At 41.9% G+C, this 25,061-nt stretch overlaps 1 protein-coding gene and 1 pseudogene across 1 annotated transcript; one reads left to right on the top strand and one right to left on the bottom strand.

Moving 5' to 3' along the window:
- Positions 1-9,068: 9,068 nt before the first annotated feature.
- LOC129010870 (olfactory receptor 6C2-like) lies at positions 9,069-10,049 on the bottom strand. Its single transcript, XM_054445441.1, has one exon. The coding sequence runs from the start codon at positions 10,047-10,049 to the stop codon at positions 9,069-9,071; it is 981 nt and encodes a 326-aa protein (XP_054301416.1).
- Positions 10,050-13,405: 3,356 nt separating this feature from the next.
- Positions 13,406-21,647, top strand: LOC129010719 (keratin, type II cytoskeletal 8-like; annotated as a pseudogene).
- The last annotated feature ends 3,414 nt before the right edge of the window (positions 21,648-25,061 follow it).

The following is a 25,061-nucleotide window of genomic DNA, read 5'->3' as shown; positions in this document are numbered from 1 at the left end:
CATGGTGAAACCCCGTTTCTACAAAAAATACAAAAATTAGCTCGGTGTGGTGGCAGCTACCTGTAATCCCAGTTACTTGGGAGACTGAGGCAGAAGAATCACTCAAACCCAGGAGGCAGAGGTTGCAGTGAGCTGAGACCATGCCACTGCACTCCAGCCTGGGCAACAAGAGTGAAACTCCATCTCAAAATAAATGAATAAATAAAATAATAAAATAATAGTTTCCAATCCCATTCAAGTTGCCACAAATGTCATTAATTCATTCCTTTTTTGGCTAAGTTGTATTCCATTGCGTGTGTGTGTGTGTGTGTGTGTGTGTGTGTGTGTGTCTCACAGTTTCTTTATCCACTCACTGATTGATGGGCATTTGGGTTAGTTCCACATTTTTGCAATTGCAAATTGTGCTGCTATAAACACACATGTGCAAGTATCTTTTTTGCATAATGACTTCTTTTCCTCTGGTTAGATACCCAGTAGTGAGATTGCTGGATCAAATGGTAGTTCTATTTTTAGTTCTTTAAGGAATCTCCACATTGTTTTCTATAGTGGTTGTACTAGTTTACATTTCCATCAACAGTGTAGAAGTGTTCCCTTTTCACCACATACAAGTCAACATCAGTTATTTTCTGATTTTTTGATTATGGCCATTCTTTCGGGAGTGAGGTGGTATTGTTTTGTTCCTGAGAGATTTTGGTTTTCAATCATCCTTCCTTTTTGGTTTCTGCAGTTTTAAATTAATTTTTACTATCGGACATGGAAGTACTAAGAAGAACACCAGAGACTCCCTTGAGATCTATATATAGTCTTCTTTGCTCTCATTGTATACAGCAATTTAATTCCTCCTCTGTAGTCATGATTAATCACTCTAGCTAGGACGGTAATTTGTCTTTATGCTTTTTGGTTTAGAGGAATAAAGACCCTCAAATAATTAGATGGAAGCCTCATCTTTCAATTCAATGGACCATTGTCATGTTTTCTGGTGGAAGCATCCTTCACTTGGGAATTAAGACCTCCAAACCAGCAGAACTTAATGTTTCTTTCATAGGAAGCAAACATTCTACTAGCAGGTAATTGAGTTTAGTAGTAAAAGTAGTAATTCCCACTTCTGTTCTTAAAATTCAAGACCCATGCATTCTGGCTATGAGGAAGACAGTACCAAATAATGGTCTTTAATTCAAAGGATACACTACATCCTGTAAGACAAAATCCCATCCTTTTGGGTGTTGCCTCCCAACTAGTTTCATGACTTTATCCTCAGTAAGTTATTCCACCTTCCAATTAGGCTAGCCACTTCTGAAAGATGAGTATGTGGTAAGACTAACTAGTTAATTTTATGGGCATGAGTTCATTGCTATTCTTCCTTTGCTGTGAATTAGGTGCATTATAGAAAGCCATGGTGGTGTGTAAGATTTGTGACTCCATGAATGGTGGTGCTGGTAAAAGCATTATAGACAAGGGAGATAAAGACAGAATTTGGATATCCAAAATTTGTGTTTATTTCAGTGAACATAAATCTCTGGCTTCTGTTGAATGTTATATATATTGATGTGGCCATTTTTGGAAAACATAATCTGCCACATAGTCTAATTGTTAAAACTCTCAATACTGGTGAATTGGTGTGGTATACACTGTGGAGCAACATAACTAGCTGGTGAGATATATTAGGTGTTTGAGAAATATGGGGAAAATAATAACTATTAGGACAATGGGATAGGATGACACAGAAGACAGACTCTGGCATGACACTCAATAATTCCCACCTTTTGGTGTCCATGGCTTTGGGTAATTCCACCTCTTTTAGTGCAGGTAGAACGGATCACTTTCTTCTAACCATTAGAATATGGCAAAGAAAATGAGAATGCCACTCCCTTCACTTGGTTATGTTATAAGGCAAAGGTAATGGAATATCACCCCCATGATTATATTACATTATGTAAAACTACATCTTAAAATATTGGAGTAGAGTGCTTTCCTTTTGGCCTTTAAGAAGACTGCCTTTGTTACTTAAGTTGCTCATGAAGAGCATTACATGGCAGGAAACCGCAACCTTTAGAAGCTAAAGATCTCAGTCTACAGTAGTAAGGAACTGCATTGTGCCAACATTCATGTATACTACTTAGAAGAGGATGCCAGTCTCCAAAAGAGAATGCAGCCTGGCTGGCACCTTGATTATGGCCTCATGAACCCCTGAGCAGAGGACCTAGTTAAGCTGTGTCCAAACTTTTTTTTGAAAAAATTTTTTTCTTCCCCACCTGCTCTGTCCAGACAGCTGACCCATGGAAACTGTGAGATGATAAATGTATATTGTTTTAAGCCACACATTTTGTAGTAATTTGTCATATAGCAATATAGAACTAATACAGGAGGCAATTGCTAAGTCCTATCAACACTGTAGAAAAACATGACAAAAAACTGAGCATGATTAATTGACTGTTGAAAAGCTAGAAGGCCTATCTATGTGGCAGCTTGCACAGAGAATCCATCTTCTGTAAAGAGAGCAGGGAAAATTAAAGGTCAAGCCTTAAGTAGTGGAAAATATGCCATGTGGGTCTTATGTTAAAGCCCAGGGTGAGAATCACAATGCAGCTCTGTGGGCTCTGAGACAAGGCCATGAAATCTTCACTGGAAAATTATGCATCCTATGAAAACAAATCACAGGTTCTGTCTTTCCTAAAGATTTCCATTTACAAGTATTGATGGAAACAGTGGAGCTCGTGAACATGAAGGCTGTATGAGTGAGGTCAATGGTTGTTTTCATAGGCTAATGCCTGGAAGATCTTCTCTATGGCCTTTGTGAGACCATGGGATGGCCAGGGTTGGGGTAGGATAAGAATGGTTGAGGCTATCTTCAGCCAGTTAAGAAGTTCATGGAGTAAATTTAAACTGGTGTGCTAATGGGTCTTGGTAGGCACAAAATGCCCAACCAGTGGACAGCAAGTAACCACACTTCTGGAATCAGCCATCAAGAACTTTGTTCTGGCAGACCAACCATGTCGTAAGATTGAGCAGGCCTAATCCTTCATAAAATGGAAGTGGTACATTTGGGATTGAGCAAGAGCCACGCTTACATAATGAGGGCAGGCAGGACCTATGTGTGGCACTCAGATGATACACTTGACTGCCATTAATAGAAAAGGACACCTGATAAGAAGACTGGAATATTCAAGGAAAGAGTGAACAAATATTTTTCTCTCTACCTTTCCCTTTTCCCTGTTTTATTCTATATATGGCTTCACCATTTGAACTACTAATATGTGTTATGAACTTTAAATATATAGTTTCTTACCTTTCTAACAATCTTGAATTATGTGCTCACACATTATTGTTTGCATTTATAAGATCTTACCTAACAGTGTTCTAGCATAGCGAATCACTAATACCACAGAGTTAAGGAGTATTAACAAGACAAAAGTAAAGCCATTACCACTAAGACTGATGTGTCTGGGCAAGGTGGAGGAAAGTCCTGGATAGATTTGGAAAGATGAATCTTGTCTGGGAAGTTAAGTTTTGAAATAACAAATTAAGGGCTTTCTAACTTTAATTTCTCAGACTGATCCTATTGAGAATAGAGTAAAAGTTTTAAGAAAAGATTGTGTGGGTGCTCCTCAAAGAATGTGACCTGTGCCTTCCTCCCTGGCAATCACAAGTCAGTGGGTTCATTATGTGATGCTAGATCCTAGGCCTAAAGTTCTCAGGTTCTGTTTGTCCTAAAGATTTCCATTTATAATCATTGCATAGAAGCAGTGGAGCTCGTGAACACAAAGGCTGTGTGAGTGAGGCCAATGGTTGTTTTCTTAGGCTAATGCCTGGAGGATCTTCTCTATGGCCTTTGTAAGACCATGGGATGGCCAGGGTTGGGGTAGGTTAGGAATGGTTGGCCAGGCATCATGGCTCATGCCTGTAATCCCAGCACTTTGGGAGGCTGAGGCAGGTGCATCACCTGAGGTCGGGAGTTCGAAACCAGCCTGACCAACATGGAGAAACCCCATCTCTACTAAAAATACAAAATTAGCCAGATGTGGTGGTGAACGCCTGTAATCCCAGCTACTTGGGAGGCTGAGGCAGGAGAATCAATTGAACCCAGGAGGCAGAGGTTGCAGTGAGCTGAGATCGCGCCATTGGACTCCAGCATGAGCAACAAGAGTGAAACTCTGGCTCTCCCTCTCCCTCTCCCTCTCCCTCTCCCTCTCCCTCTCCCTCTCCCTCTCCCTCTCCCCTCTTTTTTCGGTCTCCCTCTCCTTCTTTTTTCGGTCTCCCTCTGTTGCCGAAGCTGGACTGTACTGCCGGGATCTCGGCTTGCTGCAACCTCCCTGCCTCGGGCTCCTGTGACTCTCCTGCCTTGGCCTGCCGAGTGCCTGGGATTGCAGGTGCGCGCCGCCACGCCTGAATGGTTTTTGTATTTTTGGTGGAGACGGGGTTTCTCCGTGTTGACCGGGCTGGTCTCCAGCTCCTGGCCTCGAGTGATCTGCCTGCCTCGGCCTCCCGAGGTGCTGGGATTGCAGACGGAGTCTCGCTCATTCAATGCTCAATGGTGCTCAGGCTGGAGTGCAGTGGCGTGATCTCGGCTCTCTGCAACCTCCACCTACCAGCCTCCTGCCTTGGCCTCTTAAAGTGCTAAGATTACAGCCTCTGCCCCACCGCCACCCCGTCTAGGAAGTGAGGAGCGTCTCTGCCTGGCCGCCCATCGTCTGGGATGTGAGGAGCCCCTCTGCCCGGCCGCCCCATCTGGGAAGTGAGGAGCGCCTCTGCCCGGCCGCCCATCATCTGGGATGTGAGGAGCGCCTCTGCCCGGCTGCCACCCCGTCTGGGAGGAAGTGAGGAGCGCCTCCGCCCGGCTGCCCCGTCTGGGAGATGAGGAGCACCTCTGCCCGGCCGCCCCGTCTGGGAGGAAGTGAGGAGCGCCTCTGCCCTGTTGCCCTATCTGGGAAGTGAGGAGCGCCTCTGCCTGGCCGCCACCCCGTCTGGGAAGTGAGGAGCGCCTCTGCCCGGCTGCCACCCCATATGGGAAGTGAGGAGCGCCTCTGCCCAGCCGCCCCTTCTGGGAGGTGAGGAGCGCCTCTGCCCAGCCGCCCCGTCTGGGAGGTGAGGAGCGCCTCTGCCCGGCCGCCCCGTCTGGGAGGTGAGGAGCGCCTCTGCCTGGCCGCCACCCCGTCTGGGAGGAAGTGAGGAGCACCTCTGCCCAGCTGCCCCATCTGGGAAGTGAGGAGCGCCTCTGCCCGGCTGCCACCCCCTATGGGAAGTGAGGAGCGCCTCTGCCCGGCCGCCCACTCTGGGAAGTGAGGAGCGCCTCTGCCCGGCCGCCCACTCTGGGAAGTGAGGAGCGCCTCTGCCCGGCTGCCCACTCTGGGAGGTGAGGAGTGCCTCTGCCCGGCCGCCCCGTCTGGGAGGTGAGGAGCGCCTCTGCCTGGCCGCCACCCCGTCTGGGAGGAAGTGAGGAGCACCTCTGCCCGGCCGCCCACTCTGGGAGGTGAGGAGCGCCTCTGCCTGGCCACTCCGTCTGGGAAGGGAGGAGCGCCTCTGCCCGGCCACCCCGTCTGGGAGGTGAGGAGCGCCTCTGCCCGGCTGCCACCCCGTCTGGGAGGAAGTGAGGAGCACCTCTGCCCGGCTGCCCCATCTGGGAAGTGAGGAGCGCCTCTGCCCGGCCGCCACCCCATATGGGAAGTGAGGAGCGCCTCTGCCTGACCACTCCGTCTGGGAGGTGAGGAGCGCCTCTGCCCGGCCGCCCCGTCTGGGAGGTGAGGAGTGCCTCTGCCCGGCCGTCACCCCGTCTGGGAGGAAGTGAGGAGCACCTCTGCCCGGCTGCCCCGTCTGGGAGATGAGGAGCACCTCTGCCCGGCCGCCCCATCTGGGAGATGAGGAGCACCTCTGCCCGGCCGCCCTGTCTGGGAGGTGAGGAGTGCCTCTGCCCGGCTGCCACCCCGTCTGGGAGGAAGTGAGGAGCACCTCTGCCCGGCCGCCCCCTCTGGGAAGTGAGGAGCGCCTCTGCCTGGCCGCCACCCCGTCTGGGAGGAAGTGAGGAGCGCCTCTGCCTGGCTGCCCCATCTGGGAAGGGAGGAGCACCTCTGCCCGGCCGCCACACCGTCTGGGAAGTGAGGAGTGCCTCTGCCTGGCTGCCCCGTCTGGGAAGGGAGGAGCACCTCTGCCCGGCCGCCACACCGTCTGGGAAGTGAGGAGCGCCTCTGCCTGGCTGCCCCGTCTGGGAAGGGAGGAGCACCTCTGCCCAGCTGCCACACCGTCTGGGAAGTGAGGAGCGCCTCTGCCTGGTCGCCCCGTCTAGGAGGTGAGGAGCGCCTCTGCCCGGCCACCCAGTCTGGGAAGTGAGGAGCGCCTCTGCCTGGCCGCCACCCCATCTGGGAGGAAGTGAGGAGCGTCTCTGCCCGGCCGCCCCGTCTGGGAAGTGAGGAGCGCCTCTGCTCGGCCGCCCCCTCTGGGAAGTGAGGAGCGCCTCTGCTTGGCCGCCCCGTCGGGGAAGTGAGGAGCGCCTCTGCCCGGCCGCCCCGTCTGGGAGGTGAGGAGCGCCTCTGCCCGGCTGCCACCCGGTCTGGGAGGAACTGAGGAGCGCCTCTGCCCGGGCGGCCCCGTCTGGGAAGCGAGGAGAGCCTCTGCCCGGGCGGCCCTGTCGGGGAAGTGAGGAGCGCCTCTGCCCGGCCGCCCCGTCTGGGAGGAGAGGAGCGCCTCTGCCCGGGCGGCCCCGTCTGGGAAGCGAGGGGCGCCTCTGCCCAGCCGCCCTGTCTGGGAGGTGAGGAGCGCCTCTGCCCGGCTGCCCTGTCTGGGAGGTGTACCCAACAGCTCCGAAGAGACAGCGACCATCGGGAGTGGGCCATGAGGACGATGGCGGTTTTGTTGAAGAGAAGGGGAGGAAGTGTGGGGAAAGGAAGGAGAGATCAGATTGTTGCTGTGTCTGTGTAGAAAGGGGTGGGCATAGGAGACTCCATTTTGTTCTGACTAGGAGAAATTCTTCTGCCTTGGGATGCTGTTGATCTATGGCCTTTCCCCCAGCCCCCTGCTCTCTGAAACATGTGCTGTGTCAACTCAGGGTTAAATGGATTAAGGGTGGTGCAAGATGTGCTTTGTTAAACAGATGCTTGAAGGCAGCATGCTCTTTAAGAGTCATCACCACTCCCTAATCTCAAGTACTCAGGGGCACAAACACTGCAGAAGGCCGCAGGGTCCTCTGCCTAGGAAAACCAGAGACCTTTGTTCATGTGTTTATCTCCTGACCTTCTCTCCACTATTATCCTATGACCCTGCCATATCCCCCTCTCTGAGAAACACCCAAGAATGATCAATAAATACTTCAGAAATTTAAAAAAAAAAAAAAAGAAAAAATAAATTGGAAACAACCTAAAAAAAAAAAAAAAAAAAAAAAGAGTGAAACTCTGAAACTCTGTCTCAAAAAAAAAAAAAAAAAAAAAAAAGAATGGCTGAGGCTATCTTCAGCCAGTTAAGAGGTGCATGGAGTAAATTTAAACTCTGTTGGAAGTATGATTGGCAAGCACAGTACTTGACCTCATGGAGCTTAGTGTCTAGTGAAGGAGAGATACATCAATGAAATAATCATATGGACAAATATTTTTTATAATCAAGAGATTATTCATTTTCAAAGTTATTAATAGATGAAAAAGATAAGAAATATTATCTGTAGCAAAACCTTGTCTACCCTCAGGAGACTAAATATATTCTTTAATTACTCCTTCAGCTTGGTAAACTGAATTATTAACCATGCTTTGCTTAGTTCACAGTTCAGAATTCCCACAGATATTTCTTTCCCATTTTATTTTTAAAAGCATATTCTGCATCTAGAGACTTCCAGTGGATATACTGGGAATGGGATGGAGGAATTAAGACTTATTTATTCTAGTGTAATCTTCAGTGTAGTCTTCAGACTCATTCTTTGTCTCTGGCATGAGGAATTTTGGAACTGTGTATCCATTATGGTCCAATTTATTGGTCTTATAAATCAGCTTGGGATAGCCCTCCAAATACCACTAGAATTTCTGGCCTGTTTTCTAGTGCCGCCTTACTCCTCCAACTTGTTCTTCAGTTTAATCCTTCCTGAAATCTGGAAGGAATATGCAGTTAAAAGATCTGTCTGAGTTGGTGGTAATAAGAGCCAGAATGTAATGTGAACTTTTTGACTCCTGATACAGCACATATTTCCCTAAAACATCAGCTAAACAATAGAAAATTATGAGGAAAGAGATAGGTAATGAGGAAGTGGGGCTAAGTTGAAAAGGCAAAAATCATGCACTTAAAAATTTGAATTATTTGTTCATGGGTTAGTTTTGTCAGGCTTTGTGGTTGAGATTGCATTTCTTTGTATTTAGAAAAGTGTTTAGAAATGTTTAAAAATATTTAGAAAAAATGATTAGAAAAATCATTATGGTGAATAATTTGGATAACAGAATATAATTCAAGTATAAATTGTCATTTATATTTTGTCCTTCACATTAACCCCTTCAAGCTTGTTAAGCTGACATTCTGAAAGGGTAAAAAATACACATAGGCACACCCAGGTATACATACAGTGACAGACATATGAAATTCTATTTACACAGAGTTAAGGTTTTTATACAAAGAAGTTGTACAGCTTTTAAGCAAATGACATTTGAAGAAAATTTTAGTCTATATTTATATCTTGCTGAAAAGTGGAAGAGATAGAATAATGACTGTTTTCAAGTGGGGTGCTTACAGGATCATTCCTGCAGACATAGATGATGATCATTGATGTCCCTGTAAAATTTGGGGCTCAAATCGGACATGTAGGTCAGTACAAGAGGAGTAGATGAGCACCAATGTGACAGTAAGTTGATGCTGTCTACATTTCTTGTTTATGTGAGTAATAATAGGCATAATGTTATAAAAGTTTGCTGAAGGTTTATTCCCGTTTATTTCTGGGAATAGCTTGAAATGAAAAAGGTTAATTAGTACTTATATAGATAGTGGGCTGTAGGTGTAGCAGAATGAGGTTGTAATATACAAAAATTGTGACTAGTATAGAATTAGGGAAAAATAAAATAGAGATAATGAATTCTTTTATAATTTTTCAATTTGCATTCATTAATCCTTTAGTTCTTTGAGATAGATGCAATCCTTTTGATCATGTCTTTGAAAGCCTGTATCACTTGCTTATTCCTTAGTGTGTAAATGAAGGGATTCATAACTGGGGCAACCAAAGTGGTAAGCACTGACACCACCTTGTTAATAGCTACCCCTTCTTTTGCAGATGGTTTAACATAGATAAAGATGCAGCATCCATAAGTGATAGAAACCACAATTATATGGGAAGAGCAAGAGGAAAAAGCCTTTTTCCTTTGCTGGGCGGAAGGGAATCTAAGAATGGTCCTGATGATGTAAGTGTAGGACATAATCACACACACCAAGGTAAACAGGAGTGTCAACACCGCCAAGACTAATACAAATTGCTCTATAAACTCTGTGTTAGAGCAGGTAATCTTCAGGATGGGGGCAGCATCACAGCCAAAGTGATCTATGACATTGGAGTCACAAACTTCGAGCTCAAAGCCCATGCCAAATGGTGGGATGACAATGATTAGAGCAATGATATAACAGCCAATAAGGAACTTGATGCAGACTCTGTTGTTCATGACGGTTGTGTAATGCAGGGGTTTGCAGATGGCTACATAACGGTCATAGGACATAGCTGTTAGGAGAGAAAACTCAGTCACACGGTCATAGGACATAGCTGTTAGGAGAGAAAACTCAGTCACACTCAGGACAACAACAAAAAACAATTGAGTGGCACATGCATTATAGGTAACAGTATTGTCCCCAGATGCCATTGTGTAGAGAAATCTGGGAATGCACACAGTTGTAAATGAGACTTCCAAGATGGAAAAATTCCGGAGGAAAAAATACATAGGTGTTTTAAGGTGGGAGTCCATCAAGGTGAGAGTGATGATGGTCAAATTTCCAACAACACTCAACAAATAGATTAGAAATGAGAAGATAAAAAGCAGAATCTGTAGATTTGGGTCATCTGTTAGTCCCACCAGGATAAATGTTTTTATTGTTGTATAATTTTTCATCACTGATTCCTGACTATAGCTTGGTCTGTGTGTAAAAATAACAGAAAAATTAGAACAGAGAAAGGGACTGTCAGCATAAGTTAGCAGTGGGGTGAGGTGAAAATGTTAGATAAGCCACAATTTTATTTTATTTATCTGTTAACCAGCAGGCTGTTGGAGTGGTAGTTAACTAATCTTGCTACAGGAACATCACTGCTGAGCATTATACGAGAGACCAGCCAGAGGCTCTTGTTAAATATTTTTTATTACTATATTGATGTAGTAGCAATTCAATTATAAAGGTATTTTTTGATTACCAACTCCATACGAAAAAAAGCTATTTTTTATTGTCTGTGTTAATGAGTGGAAAAACACTTTTATAAAATATGCATGGTTTGTAATCTCATGAAAATAATACCTCTACATGTGCTTATCTTCTTGGTTTCATGTGAGGTAAACAGGGATGACTGTAGTCAAGGTTGTGAAATTAAAATTCTTCTGATTTTAGCCTGTTTTCTCATTTGCATTGATAGTGCACATTGTCCTATAAAGTACCTCATGCCTTTCTGCCTTCTTCCTTTTCTAAACTGCACAAAAATACTCTTTGCAAGTCCATTGTAAAGACAGAACATGAGTGATCTTTTAAAACCATACACAAGATCCATTCTTCTGTTTAAAGCCACTCAATGGAGATTCATTTCCCTTGGAATAAAATTCAAAGTCCCCACTCTGGTTCGTAAGGAATTTCATGGCCATATCACTGTGTAACAGTCCTAATTCATCTCTTGCTTGTCCAGTTATATTAGTCTTCTTCATTTCCCTGCAGATGCCAAGTGATCTTTCACTTCAAGAAATTTACAATGCTTTCTCTCTCACTGAAATGTTCTGCTTGCATTCTTGCATTGATAAATCTTATTTTTCAGGTTTCAGTTTAAATATGACCCCCCTCAAAATGCCTTCCTGAAGAGTCTTATATAACTCTAGTCTCTCTACCCTCAATGTTATAAATACACTTTTCCGTTTATTTCTTTTAGGGCACTTATTATACTTTCTGATTATATATTCATTTGTTTTTTACCCCATCCATTACTCTCTAGTAAGCTCCATGAGAACACATCATATCTACTTTGTAAACCACTGTAAATCCAGAACTAGCTCTTTGTCTTGCATGTAACAGATACTCAATAAATTGTTATTGAATGAATGAGACCAGACATTTTATCTGAAAGTTTTTGACTAAATACATTTAGTCAGATACATCATCAAAAAGATTACATCATCAGTCCATTTACATTTTAAGATTTAAATATTCAATTAGGAACCTCTGTGTATTGAGGTAATTTTAGAAATCAGAAAGATAAATAGTTACTTTTACAATCCCTCCAAATTATACTAGGCTGTTTCATCTGTACATAAGGGTAAATTAGAATTAATCTTTTAAAAAGTTACTTGGGGTTAATAATGGGGTGGTAGAGGGAGGACTGTAGGTGTATAGGGGTGGCCTAGAAGTGAGAATTCCTTTTTTGTTCATACTATCTCTTTTTTAAAGCAAGAGATAAAAGTAATATTTTTTGTTCATCTCTTTACCCCACTTTCCTCTAGAGAGTTTGGCTGAGGCTACTTAAGTCCCGGTCCTTGGGTCTCCTCATAGTATGCCCATTGGGATTAAATATAGAGGTTAAGGCTATGAACTCTAGAGTAAGATAGATGGGGGCTTGATAGCTAGGCCAGTCATTTAATGGCCATGAAAGCTTCAGAAGTTCAGTAACAGGCTGCATTTCCTGGTCTGTGAAATGCAGATAAAAACTGTATATTCTGTGAAATGAAGATAGTAAGTGTATTTCTTCATGGATTATTATGAATATTAAACAAACTAATTCAGGCTGTGAGCATCAGGCCTTGTACAGAACAAGTATTAAATACATTTTATTTAGTTTTTCTAGTTCTTCTCCCAGGACTTGCTGCTTCTTACCACCTGAACAGAGTTTGCACACTCTTCCACACTTTCTCTTACTTTATCCCTACATTTGCTCTCTTTACTACATTCCATGTATGTTTTTAAAATGTTCTCTTATCCTTAAAATTGAACACAAAATTATAGGGTTCTCTGAAGTTCTAAAAAAGTTGTATTTGTTGATAGGTTGGTTCATCATGAATGTAATTCAACTACATGCAACATGTAATTTATTCATTTTGAATCTCTTTTACATCTATAATCTACACTGTTTGCACTTTCAGATGTGATTTTCTGCCCAAATCTCTTAATTTAAACCTTGTGCTTTGGGGTGTCCACTTCCCATTTCCTCAGTAAGCACAGCTTTCATTCTCCTCTGAGCTTGTCTTAGGGCTCCCATTCTTCATCACACTGAGCAGACTCCCCTGTAGTTCTCCTCACTAATTTATCAGAGGTCTATGTCCTATACCTGTTTCCCTGTCTCTTTGTCTTTGAACTATTATCAAGGAACAAGAAAAAAAACTTAGCTAAATGATCAAAGACTTAAGACAGCTCATATAATTTGAGAGATATAAAAGACCTTAAAGATTGCTTTAGCCAATCTTCTAATTTTGAAGGTGAAAATCAGAGGGTCAGCAGTCCCCAGGCTTGTTAGTGACAAAGTCAAATGAAGAATCCAACTTTCTCAAATCTGAAAGCCATTCTTATTTTTCCCACTGTATCGATTTAGAAAAAATGTTAGGAATTTTTTTCTGGTTTTTTTTTCCTGGTTTTCACTCATCCATTAGGATGTTTGCTACTTCTAGTGTGTCTCTCTGTCTTCCCAGGATACCCAGTACATTCCATCTCTTTCCTCTCTGTCTCCACATTACTTCTGGGGAAACTTAACATTAGTACTACAGGTGACCTGTTAAGTAAATTCACTTAATATCTTAGAAGCTGACAATGTCTTATATCGTATTTATGCTAGGCATCCAAGGCATATTTGTGTTGTTACTTGAGGAATATATTTTTAATGAGGAATTTCATGTAATACGACTAGGTTTTTATGGGAGATATCAGGGCAAAAATATCCTTTTGCTGCATTTAACTTAATTCACAAAACTCTCCAAGAAATGGCAATGATAGTAACATTTATAAGGCAGTTTCTAAATGTCAGACACTGTATGAAACATTTAGATTGTCTCATTTAATTATGAAAGCACTTCACCTGAGGCTAGTAGTGATTTATTCTTCATTTTACAAATGAGGAAACTGAAGTCCAGAAACATTAAGAATTGTCCAAGGTCATAAACCTAGGATGTGATAAAGCAGGAATTTGAACTTGAGCAGTCTGACTACAGAAACCCAGCTCTGAACTACAGCAGAACACTGCCTACTTATCTGTTTACTTGATGAATTGACTTCTTTATCTTTTGAGGAAATGACCAACATCCTCTTTGTGATGCTGTTCATCAAGTAACCATCAGGGAATGAGATGAATCACTGTCCAGGGCTTCTCTATTTCTGAGTTAGGAATCATTGCAGAGAGATAGTTTGTTTTTCAACAATAATAATTCTGTTTTTAGCAATTGAAATTTTTCCCATTTGCAGTTACTGTCACTAGGAATTTCAATTTTTCTCATTACTGGAATGAAACAGGATCTTCCCAGGAGACTCCAATTAGTTTGGAAGATGAATGGTTTTCAGTTGGCTGTTTCAACATATTTCCCAAAATAATCTTGAAGTGTGTTTCCCCTGAGACAGGGGCAATATGGTTCTTTTCTTCCTACTGAGGGTGCAGTGTCCATCTCCAACATATGCTCAGATCATACCTCAGAGCTTTCTGACCTTGCATTTATGGAAGGCAATCTGACTTGAATGTGTAATAACTGGTTGGAATATTAGCTGCTTTCCTTCCAGGGACTTAGCGCCGCTCAGGAAATGATCACACTAGACCAAATGTTGAAGCTGAGGAGTGTTCTTTTTGCCCTGTTTTGTCTTCTGATTCAGATTCCAAGTGCCCACATACAGTACCCACCAAGGTCTCCTTAACCTAGCCTCATCTCTGTGCATCCATAATATCTTAACTTCTGCCTTTGCAAAAATAAATATCCGTTAGTGTTCTAATCTCATTTGGAACATGTTGGGTAAACTCATGTAAGACTGCATATGAAAATTTATTGATTTATTGTTTTGTATTACTAATAACAGAATATTTTACCATTTCAAGTATTCTTTGTAGTACTGCTCATTAAATAGAGGGAATTATATCTAGTCATAGATATTCGACCCACATAGCAAAAAAATAAGGATTAGGGAGATATTTTTGCTGGATTAAGAGAATAGGAACATTTCCCCAGGAACTTGTACATGGGGGACTATATTCTCTCCCTAAAAATATATCGTCCTATTCTTAAGAGTTCTCCCAAGCACACCTTTGTAAAGTCTTTTTGAAACTCAAATGTCATTTTTTAGAAAATACAGTGATGGTCTATTGATCTCTACAGTGATTCCTCTAGAAAAACACTGTTTATAATTATTTAAGATCTGGGTTTTGCAACACATAAGTCAAAGCCTTCTGCCCTATAACTTTGAATTACTTGGGTTCTGGATGGTGTACCACTAGCATGACTAAGTCAATGATACTCACCTTTCAGATTGCTGTTCATGGCTTCCATGGGTAATTTTACTGCAAAGATCCTTAGGGTAACTCAGTGCCCAGCAGGAGTTTGTTAATGACAGCATGGACTATGATATTTTTCATGCACTCACATACTTGCACTCACTGACAAGTCTGTGAGTGGGTAGAGGTCTCTTAGGTTCTCATTGCCCATTTTCCTAGGAATCTTACTCAAATATACTTTACTTTCTTTTTTTATCATTTCTCTTATTATTACTATTTTTTAATTATTATTATACTTTAAGTTTTAGGGTACATGTGCACAATGTGCAGGTTAGTTACATATGTATACATGTGCCATGCTGGTGGGCTGCACCCATTAACTCACCATTTAACATTAGGTATCTCTCCTAATGCTATCCCTCCCCCCTCCCCCCACCCCACAACAGTCCCCAGAGTGTGATGTTCCCCTTCCTGTGTCCATGTGTTCTCATTGTTCAATTCCCACCTATGAGTGAGAACATGCGGTGTTTGGTTTTTTGTCCTTGCGATAGTTTACTGAGAATGATGATTTCCAATTTCATCCATGTCCCTACAAAGGACATGAACTCATCATTTTTTTATGGCTGCATAGTATTCCATGGTGTATATGTGCCACATTTTCTTAATCCAGTCTATCATTGTTGGACATTTGGGTTGGTTTCAAGTCTTTGCTGTTGTGAATAGTGCCGCAATAAACATATGTGTGCATGTGTCTTTATAGCAGCATGATTTATAGTCCTTTGGGTATATACCCAGTGATGGGATGGCTGGGTCAAATGGTATTTCTAGTTCTAGATCCCAGAGGAATCACCACACTGACTTCCACAATGGTTGAACTAGTTTACAGTCCCACCAACAGTGTAAAAGTGTTCCTATTTCTCCACATGCTCTCCAGCACCTGTTGTTTTCTGACTTTTTAATGATTGCCATTCTAACTGGTGTGAGATGGTATCTCATTGTGGTTTTGATTTGCATTTCTCTGATGGCCAGTGATGATGAGCATTTTTTCATGTGTCTTTTGGCTGCATAAATGTCTTCTTTTGAGAAGTGTCTGTTCATATCCTTCACTCACTTTTTGATGGGGTTGTTTGCTTTTTTCTTGTAAATTTGTTTGGGTTCATTGTAGATTCTGGATATTAGCCCTTGCCAGATGAGTAGGTTGTGAAAATTTTTTCCCATTTCTCTGGGACACATTCAAAGCAGTGTGTAGAGGGAAATTTATAGCACTAAATGCCCACAAGAGAAAGCAGGAAAGATCCAAAATTGACACCCTAACATCACAATTAAAAGAACTAGAAAGGCAAGAGCAAACACATTCAAAAGCTGGCAGAAGGCAAGAAATAACTAAAATCAGAGCAGAACTGAAGGAAATAGAGACAAAAAAAACTTTTCAAAAAATCAATGCATCCAGGAGCTGGTTTTTTGAAAAGATCAACAAAATTGATAGACCACTAGCAAGACTAATAAGGAAAAAAAGAGAGAAGAATCAAATAGATGCAATAAAAAATGATAAAGGGGATATCACCACCAATCCCACAGAAATACAAACTACCATCAGAGAATACTACAAACACCTCTATGCAAATAAACTAGAAAATCTAGAAGAAATGGATAAATTCCTCGACACATACACTCTCCCAAGACTAAACCAGGAAGTTGAATCTCTGAATAGACCAATAACAGGATCTGAAATTGTGGCAATAATCAATAGCTTACCAACCAAACAGAGTCCAGGACCAGATGGATTCACAGCTGAATTCTACCAGAGGTACAAGGGGGAAATGGTACCATTCCTTCTGAAACTATTCCAATCAATAGAAAAAGAGGGAATCCTCCCTAACTCATTTTATGAGGCCAGCATCATCCTGATACCAAAGCCTGGCAGAGAAACAACCAAAAAAGAGAATTTTAGACCAATATCCTTGATGAACATTGATGCAAAAATCCTCAATAAAATACTGGCAAACCAAATTCAGCAGCACATGAAAAAGCTTATCCACCATGATCAAGTGGGCTTTATCCCTGGGATGCAAGGCTGGTTCAATATATGCAAATTAATAAATGTAATCCAGCATATAAACAGAACCAAAGATAAAAACCACGTGATTATCTCAATAGGTACAGAAAAGGCCTTTGACAAAATTCAACAACCCTTCATGCTAAAACCTCTCAATAAATTAGGTATTGATGGGACGTATCTCAAAATAATAAGTGCTATCTATGACAAACCCACAGCCAATATCATACTGAATGGGCAAAAACTGGAAGCATTCCCTTTGAAAACTGGCACAAGACAGGGTTGCGCTCTGTCACCACTCCTATTCAACTTAGTGTTGGAAGTTCTGGCCAGGGCAATTAGGCAGGAGAAGGAAATAAAGGGTATTCAATTAGGAAAAGAGGAAATCAAATTGTCCCTGTTTGCAGATGACATGATTGTATATCTAGAAAACCCCATTGCCTCAGCCCAAAATCTCCTTAAGGTGATAAGCAACTTCAGCAAAGTCTCAGGATACAAAATCAATGTACAAAAATCACAAGCATTCTTATACACCAATAACAGACAAACTGAGAGCCAAATGATGAGTGAACTCCCATTCATAATTGCTTCAAAGAGAATAAAATACTTAGGAATCCAACTTACAAGGGATGTGAAGGATCTCTTCAAGGAGAACTACAAACCACTGCTCAATGAAGTAAAAGAGGATACAAAGAAATGGAAGAACATTCCAAGCTCATGGGTAGGAAGAATCAACATCATGAAAATGGCCATACTGCCCAAGGTAATTTATAGATTCAATGCCATCCCCATCAAGCTACCAATGACTTTCTTCAGAGAATTGGAAAAAACTACTTTAAAGTTCATATGGAACCAAAAAAGAGCCCGTATCACCAAGTCAATCCTAAGCCAAAAGAACAAAGCTGGAGGCATCACGCTACCTGACTTCAAACTATACTACAAGGCTACAGTAACCAAAACAGCATGGTACTGGTACCAAAACAGAGATATAGATCAATGGAACAGAACAGAGTCCTCAGAAATAATGCCACATATCTACAACTATCTGATCTTTGACAAACCTGAGAAAAACAAGCAATGGGGAAAGAATTCCCTATTTAACAAATGGTGCTGGGAAAACTGGCTAGCCATATGGAGAAAGCTGAAACTGGATCCCTTCCTTACACCTTATACAAAAATTAATTCAAGGTGGATTAAAGACTTAAACGTTAGACCTAAAACCATAAAAACCCTAGAAGAAAACCTAGGCAATACTATTCAGGACATAGGCATGGGCAAGGACTTCATGTCTAAAACACCAAAAGCAATGGCAACAAAAGCCAAAATTGACAAATGGGATCTAATTAACCTAAAGAGCTTCTGCACAGCAAAAGAAACTGTCATCAGAGTGAACAGGCAACCTATATTCTTTACTTTCAACTCATCTTATAAGAACACCAAATAAGGGATATTTTCTGACTTTAATTTTCGCTCATATGTCCCATATATTGGAAGAATTAAAGACTGTTGTGATGATAAGAAGCCCTCTTTCTTGGTCAGTCAATAGCTTGACTTTTGTACAGGAAGACATTCCCTGCAAATCTTTATTAACAAGAATGGTATAAGTCATATCTGTTCAGTCCTAAACCGATGTTTAGGGGATCATCAAATTTGAAAACAAACAAATAAACAAACAAGCAAACAAACAAAAGGAGCCCTTGGGATCTTAGGTCCAAAGTCACTAATTGACCTATAGTATAATGAACTTAAATGAATCTTATGAGGGAAAAATTAAACAGTTATCAATTGGGACTGTGTCCTTGGACAAAGGAAGATGCAACAATATAATCAGAAACAGGTCAGGTGCAAAACTGTGTCAGATGAAAAGTCACAGTGAAGTCTTCTTCACTTTTCTTCTAATTGCTTGAGGGATTCTTCCCAGCCTCCCTTAACCTGATGTGGGTTTTACACATTCATGTGACTCATTATTATAAGTATTTAGGAGAGTGTGCACTCACTCTTCCAGTGCTTGTAATAAGCTTTACGGTGAAACTGTTTTATTTTGTGGCATAAAACTAATTGTTGGGTCCACTTGGACACTCCAAGATTAATTTCCTTTCAGAGCTTGCTAGGAATTATCATAAAGAGTGTTGAATTTTATAAATTATTTTAATACCTAGTAAATCAGCTTATCTAGTAAAATAAGACTAGTGTATCTGGTAAATACACAATTTTCTGCTTTTGTCTATGGGTCATAAAATGATATTAATAGATTTGCTAATATTAAACCATTTTTGCATCCCTGAAAATAAACCCAAACTTCTTCTCATTTTTTTTTTTTTGTAGCAGAAAAAAAGGTTCAATTTGCTATTTTCTTTTTAGAAGATTTGGCACATGTGTGCCCGAGTTAGAATGTCTTTCATTTTCCTTTTTTTGGGACTGATGTTACACGGTGTTAGGCTCAGGGTTGTACTAGTTTTGTAAAATGAATTTGAGAGTAGTCAAATTTTTTTTGCTATTGCTGAAAATGTTTTATTTCTTTTTTTTATATTTTATTATTATTATACTTTAAGTTTTAGGGTACATGTGCACAATGTGCAGGTTAGTTACATATGTACACATGTGCCATGCTGGTGTGCTGCACCCATTAACTCACCATTTAGCATTAGGTATATCTCCTAAAGCTATCCCTGCCCCCTCCCCCCACCCCACAACAGTCCCCAGAGTGTGATGTTCCCCTTCCTGTGTCCATGTGTTCTCATTGTTCAATTTCCACCTATGAGTGAGAACATGTGGTGTTTGGTTTTTTGTCCTTGTGATAGTTTACTGAGAATGATGATTTCCAATTTCATCCATGTCCCTACAAAGGACATGAACTCATCATTTTTTATGGCTGCATAGTATTCCATGGTGTAGATGTGCCACATTTTCTTAATCCAGTCTATCATTGTTGGACATTTGGGTTTGTTCCAAGTCTTTGCTATTGTGAATAGTGCTGCAATAAACATACGTGTGCATGTGTCTTTATAGCAGCATGATTTATAGTCCTTTGGGTATATACCCAGTAATGGGATGGCTGGGTCAAATGGTATTTCTAGTTCTAGATCCCTGAGGAAAAGGAAGACATTTTCATTGGGTTGAGGAGAAGAGGACTTTCTGAGAACTTTTCGCAGGTGACTGTATCTTCTGTAAATCATCTCTTTCTGTTCTTAGAAACCCCTTTCCCTTCCATGAACATAGCCAACACAATACTGAATGGGGAAAAGTTGAAAGCATTCCCTCTGAGAAGGTGAACAAGACAAGGATGTCCACTCTCACCACTCCTCTTCAACATAGCACTGGAAGTCCCCCCCAGAGCAATCAGACAAGAGAAAGGAATAAAGGGCATCCTAATCAGTAAAGGAAAGTCAAACAGTCACTGTTTGCTGATGATATGATCGTTTGCCTCAAAAACCCTAAAGACTCCTCCAAAAAGCTGCTATAACTGATAAAGGAATTCAGCAGACCAAGAAGCAGCTTCTCCACTCCTTCTGGGATCTCTGCCTGGTTCAGCCCACCTGCCTCCACTCCTGCCTCCACCATATTCATCAGGGTGACCCAGAAGTCCTACAAGGTGTCCACCTCTGGCATCCCCTGGGCCTTCAGCAGCTGCTCCTACACGAGTGGGTCTGGTGCCCACATCAGCTCCTCGAGTTTCTCCTGAGTGGGCAGAAGCAGCTTCTGGGGTGGCCTGGCAGAGGCTATGGTGGGGCCAGCAGCGTAGGAGGCATCACTGCTATCACGGTCAACCAGAGCCAGCTGAGGCCCCTTATCCTGGAGGTGGACCCCAACATCCAGGCCATGTGCACCCAGGAGAAGGAGCAGATCAAGACCCTCACCAACAAGTTTGCCTCCTTCATAGACAAGGTATAGTTCCTGGGGCAGCAGAACAAGATGCTGGAGACCAAGTGGAGCCTCCTACAGCAGCAGAAGATGGCTTGGAGCAACATGGACAACATGTTTGAGAGCTGCATCAACAACTTTAGGTGGCTACTGGAGACTGGGCCAGGAGAAGCTGAAGCTGGAGGTGGAGCTTGGCAACATGCAGGGGTTGGTGGAGGACTTCAAGAAAAAGTATGAATCAATAAGCATACAGAGATGGAGAATGAATTTTTTCTCATCAAGAAAGATGTGGATGAAGCTTATATGAACAATGTAGAGCTGGAGTCTCCCCTGGAAGGGCTGACTGATGAGATCAACTTCCTCAGGCAGCCATATGAAGAGGAGATTGGAGAGATGCAGTCCCTGATTTCGGACACATTTGTGGTGCTGTCCATGGACAGCAGCCGCTCCCTGGACATGGACAGCATCATCACTGAGGTCAATGTGCAGTATGAGGAGATCACCAACCGCAGGTGGGCTGAGGCTGAGAACATGTACCAGATCAAGTATGAGGAGCTGCAGACACTGGCTGGGAAGTACAGGGATGACTTGTGGTGTACAAAGACTGAGATCTCTGAGATGAACCACAACATCAGCCAGCTCCAGGCTGAGATTGAGGGCCTCAAAGGCCAGAGGGCTTCCCTAGAGGCCACCATCACAGATGCCAAGCAGTGTGGGGAGGTGGCCATTAAGGATGCCAACTCCAAGCTGTCAGAGCTGGAGGCCACCCTGCAGGGGACCAAGCAGGACATGGCGTGGCAGCTGCCTGAGTACCGGGAGCTGACGAACGTCAAGCTGGCCCTGGACATCAAGATCACCACCTACAGGAAGCTGCTGGAGGGTGAGGAGAGCTGGCTGGAGTCTGGGATGCAGAACATGAGTATCCATACGAAGACCACCAGTGGCTATGCAGATTGTCTGAGCCTGGCCTATGGGGGCCTCACCAGCCCTGGCCTCAGCTATGGCCTGGGCTCTAGCTTTGGCTCTGGCATGGTCTTCAGCTCCTTCAGCTGCACCAGCTCCACCAGGGACATGGTTGTGAAGAAGATCGAGACCTGCTATGGGAAACTGGTGTCCGAGTCCTCTGACATCCTGTCCAAGTGAACAGCTGCAGTAGCCCCTCCCAGCTTGCCCCTCCTGCAGTTGCCCCAGAGCCTGGGAGGGAGGCCACTATGTAGGGTAGCACAGGAAATGGGAGACCCATCTGAGGCTCAGCCCTAGCCCTCAGCCCACCTGCAGGGGAGTTTACTGCCTGGGGACCCCCCTTGCCCATGCCTCCAGCTACAAAACAATTCAATTGCGTTGTTTTTTTTTTGGTCCAAAATAAAGCCTCAGTTAGCTCTAAAAAAAATACAGCAAAGTTTCTGGATACAAGATTAATGCACACAAATCAGTAGCTCTCCTATACACCAACAGTGACTAAGCAGAGAATCAAATCAAGAACTCAACCCCTTTTACAATAGCTGGGAAAAATATAAAATACTTAGGAATATACCTAATCAAAGAAGTGAAAGACCTGTACAAGGAAAACTACAAAACAGCACTGAAAGAAATCATAGATGACACAAACAAATGGAAACACATCCCATGCTCATGGATGGGTAGAATCAATATTGTGAAAATGACCATACTTCCAAAAGCAGTCTATAAATTCAATGCAATCCTCATCAAAATACCACCATCACTCTTCACAGAATTAGAAAGAACAATTCTAAAATTCATAAGCAAGATTAAGCAAAAAGAACAAATCTAGAGGTATCACATGATCTGATTTCAAACTATACTATAAGGCCATAGTCACCAAAACAGCAAGGTACTGGTATAAAAATAGGCACATAGACCAATGTAACATAATAGAGATCCCAGAAATAAATCCAAATACTTACATCCAACTGATCTTTGACAAAGCAAACAAAAACATTAAGTGGAGAATGAACACCGTTTTCCACAAATGGTGCTGGAATAATTGGCTAGTCACCTATAGGAGAATGAAACTATATCCTCACCTCTCACCTTATAAAAAATCAACTCAAGATGGATCAGAGATTTAAATCTAAGACCTGAAACCATAAAAATTCTAGAAGATTAAAGGATAACATTGGAAAAACCCTTCTAGACATTGGCTTAGGCAAAGAGATCATGACCAAGAACCCAACAGCGAATGCAACAAAAAGTAAGATAAATAGATGGGACTAAATTAAACTAAAAAGCTTCTGCTCAGCAAAATAATTAGTGGAGTAAACTGACAACACACAAAGTGGGAGAAAATCTTCACAAACTATCCATCTGACAAAGGACTAATACTCAGAATCCACAAGGAACTCAAACAAATTGGCAATAAAAAAACAAATAATCCCATAAAAAGTGGGCTAAGGACATGAACAGACACTTCTCAAAAGAAGATATACAAATGGCCCACAAACATATAAAAATGTTCAACATCACTAATTATCAGGGAAATGCAAATCAAAACCACAACGTGATACCACCTTACACCTGCAAAAATGGCCATAATTTAAAAATAAAAAAAATAGATGTTGGCGTGGGTGTGGTGAAAAGGGGACACTTACACTGCTGATGGGAATGGAAACTAGTACAACTACTATGGAAAACAATATGGAGATTCCTTAAAGGACTAAAAGTAGAACTAGCATTTGATCCAGCAATCCCACTACTGGGTATCTATCCAGAGGAAAATAAGTTATTATACGAAAAAGATACTTACACATGCATGTTTATAGCAGCACAGTTTGCAAATGCAAAAAACCAAAATGCCTGTCAATAAATGAGGAATGAGTTAGCAGCATTCACAGAGACCTGGATGAGATTGGAGACTATTATTCTAAGTGAAGTAACTCAGGAATGAAAAACCAAACATTGTATGTTTTCACTGATATGTGGGAGCTAAGCTATGAGGATGCAAAGGCATAAGAATAATATAATGGATTTTGGGGACTTGAAATGAGGGGTGGGAGTGGTGCAAGGGATAAAAGACTACAAATAGGGTGCAGTGTATACTACTTGGATGATGGGTGCGCCAAAATGTCACAAATCACCACTAAAGGACTTACTTATGTAACCAAACACCACTTAGACTCCAATAACCTATGGAAAAAAAATTTACTATAGAAATTTCACAATACAATTGGAAGAATTAACAACAGAATAAACCAAGCTGAGGAAAGAATCTCAGAACATGAAGACCAGTCCTTCAAATCAACACAAGTGGACAAAAAATTAAAGAAAAGAATTAAAAAATGAACAAAAGCTGTGAGAAATAATATAGGATTATGTAAAGAGACTAAGCCTAAGAATCATTGTAATTCCTGAAAAATAAAAGAGTAAACAACTTGGAAAACATATTTGAAGATACAGTCTATGAAATTTTTCAAATCCTGCTATAGAGGTTGACACGGAAATTCAAGAAATTCAGAGAACCCCTGTGCCATACTGTACAAGATGACCATCCCCAGCACACCTAGCCATCAGCTTCTCCAAGGTTGAAGTGAAAGAAAAAATCTTAACAGTAGCTGGAGAGAAGGGGCTCGTCAATTACAAAGGGAACCCCATCAGGCTAATAGTGGGCCTCTCAGCAGAAACCTTACAAACCAGAAGAGATTGAGGGCCTATTTTTCAGCATCCTTGAAAAAAAGAAATTTCAACCAAGAATTTCATATCCCACAAAACTAAGCTTCATAAATAAATAAAATAAAGAGAAAATCCTTTTCCAGATAAGCAAATGCTAAAGGAATTGGTTACTATCAGACCTACCTTACAAATAGTCTTTAAGGGAATGCTAAGCATGGAAATGAAAGATATGTGCCACCACAAAAACACTTAATTACGTAGCTCACTGGCATGATAAAGCAGTTGCTTATTATGTAGGCTTATATGCAATCAAGCCTACATAACAATAAGCTCACAACATGATGACAGGATCAAATCCTTACTTTATCAATATTGACCTTGAATGTAAATGGGCCAAATGCCCCACTTAAGAGGCATAGAGTGGCAAGTTGGATAAAGAAGCAAGACCTAATTGCTGACTTCAAGAGACCTATCTCACATGTAATAACACCCATAGGCCCAAAGTAAAGGGATGGAGAAAGATCTATCTTGCAAACAAAAAACACAAAAGAGCAAAGGTTGCTATTCTTATATCAGATAAAGCAGACTTCAAACCAACAATGATCAAAAAAGACAAAGAAGGACATTTCATAATGATAAAGGGTTCAATTCAACAAGAAGACTTAACTATCCTAAGTATATGTGCATCCAACTTTGGAGCACCTAGATTCATAAAACAAGTCTTAAGAGAACTATGAAATGCCTTAGATAAATACACAATAATAGTGGGAGATGTCAACACCCCACTGACAACGTAAGACAAATCATTAAGGCAAAAACCTGAGAAATTCTGAATGTAAACTCAATGCTTGGCCAATTGGACCTAATAGACATCTACAGAATACTCCACTGAACAACAGTAGAATACACATTCTTCTCATCTACACATGG

This window comes from Pongo pygmaeus, chromosome 10, assembly GCF_028885625.2.
Source record: "Pongo pygmaeus isolate AG05252 chromosome 10, NHGRI_mPonPyg2-v2.0_pri, whole genome shotgun sequence".
NCBI classification, from domain to species: Eukaryota; Metazoa; Chordata; class Mammalia; order Primates; family Hominidae; genus Pongo; species Pongo pygmaeus.
This window is presented reverse-complemented; position numbering and strand designations above follow the sequence as displayed.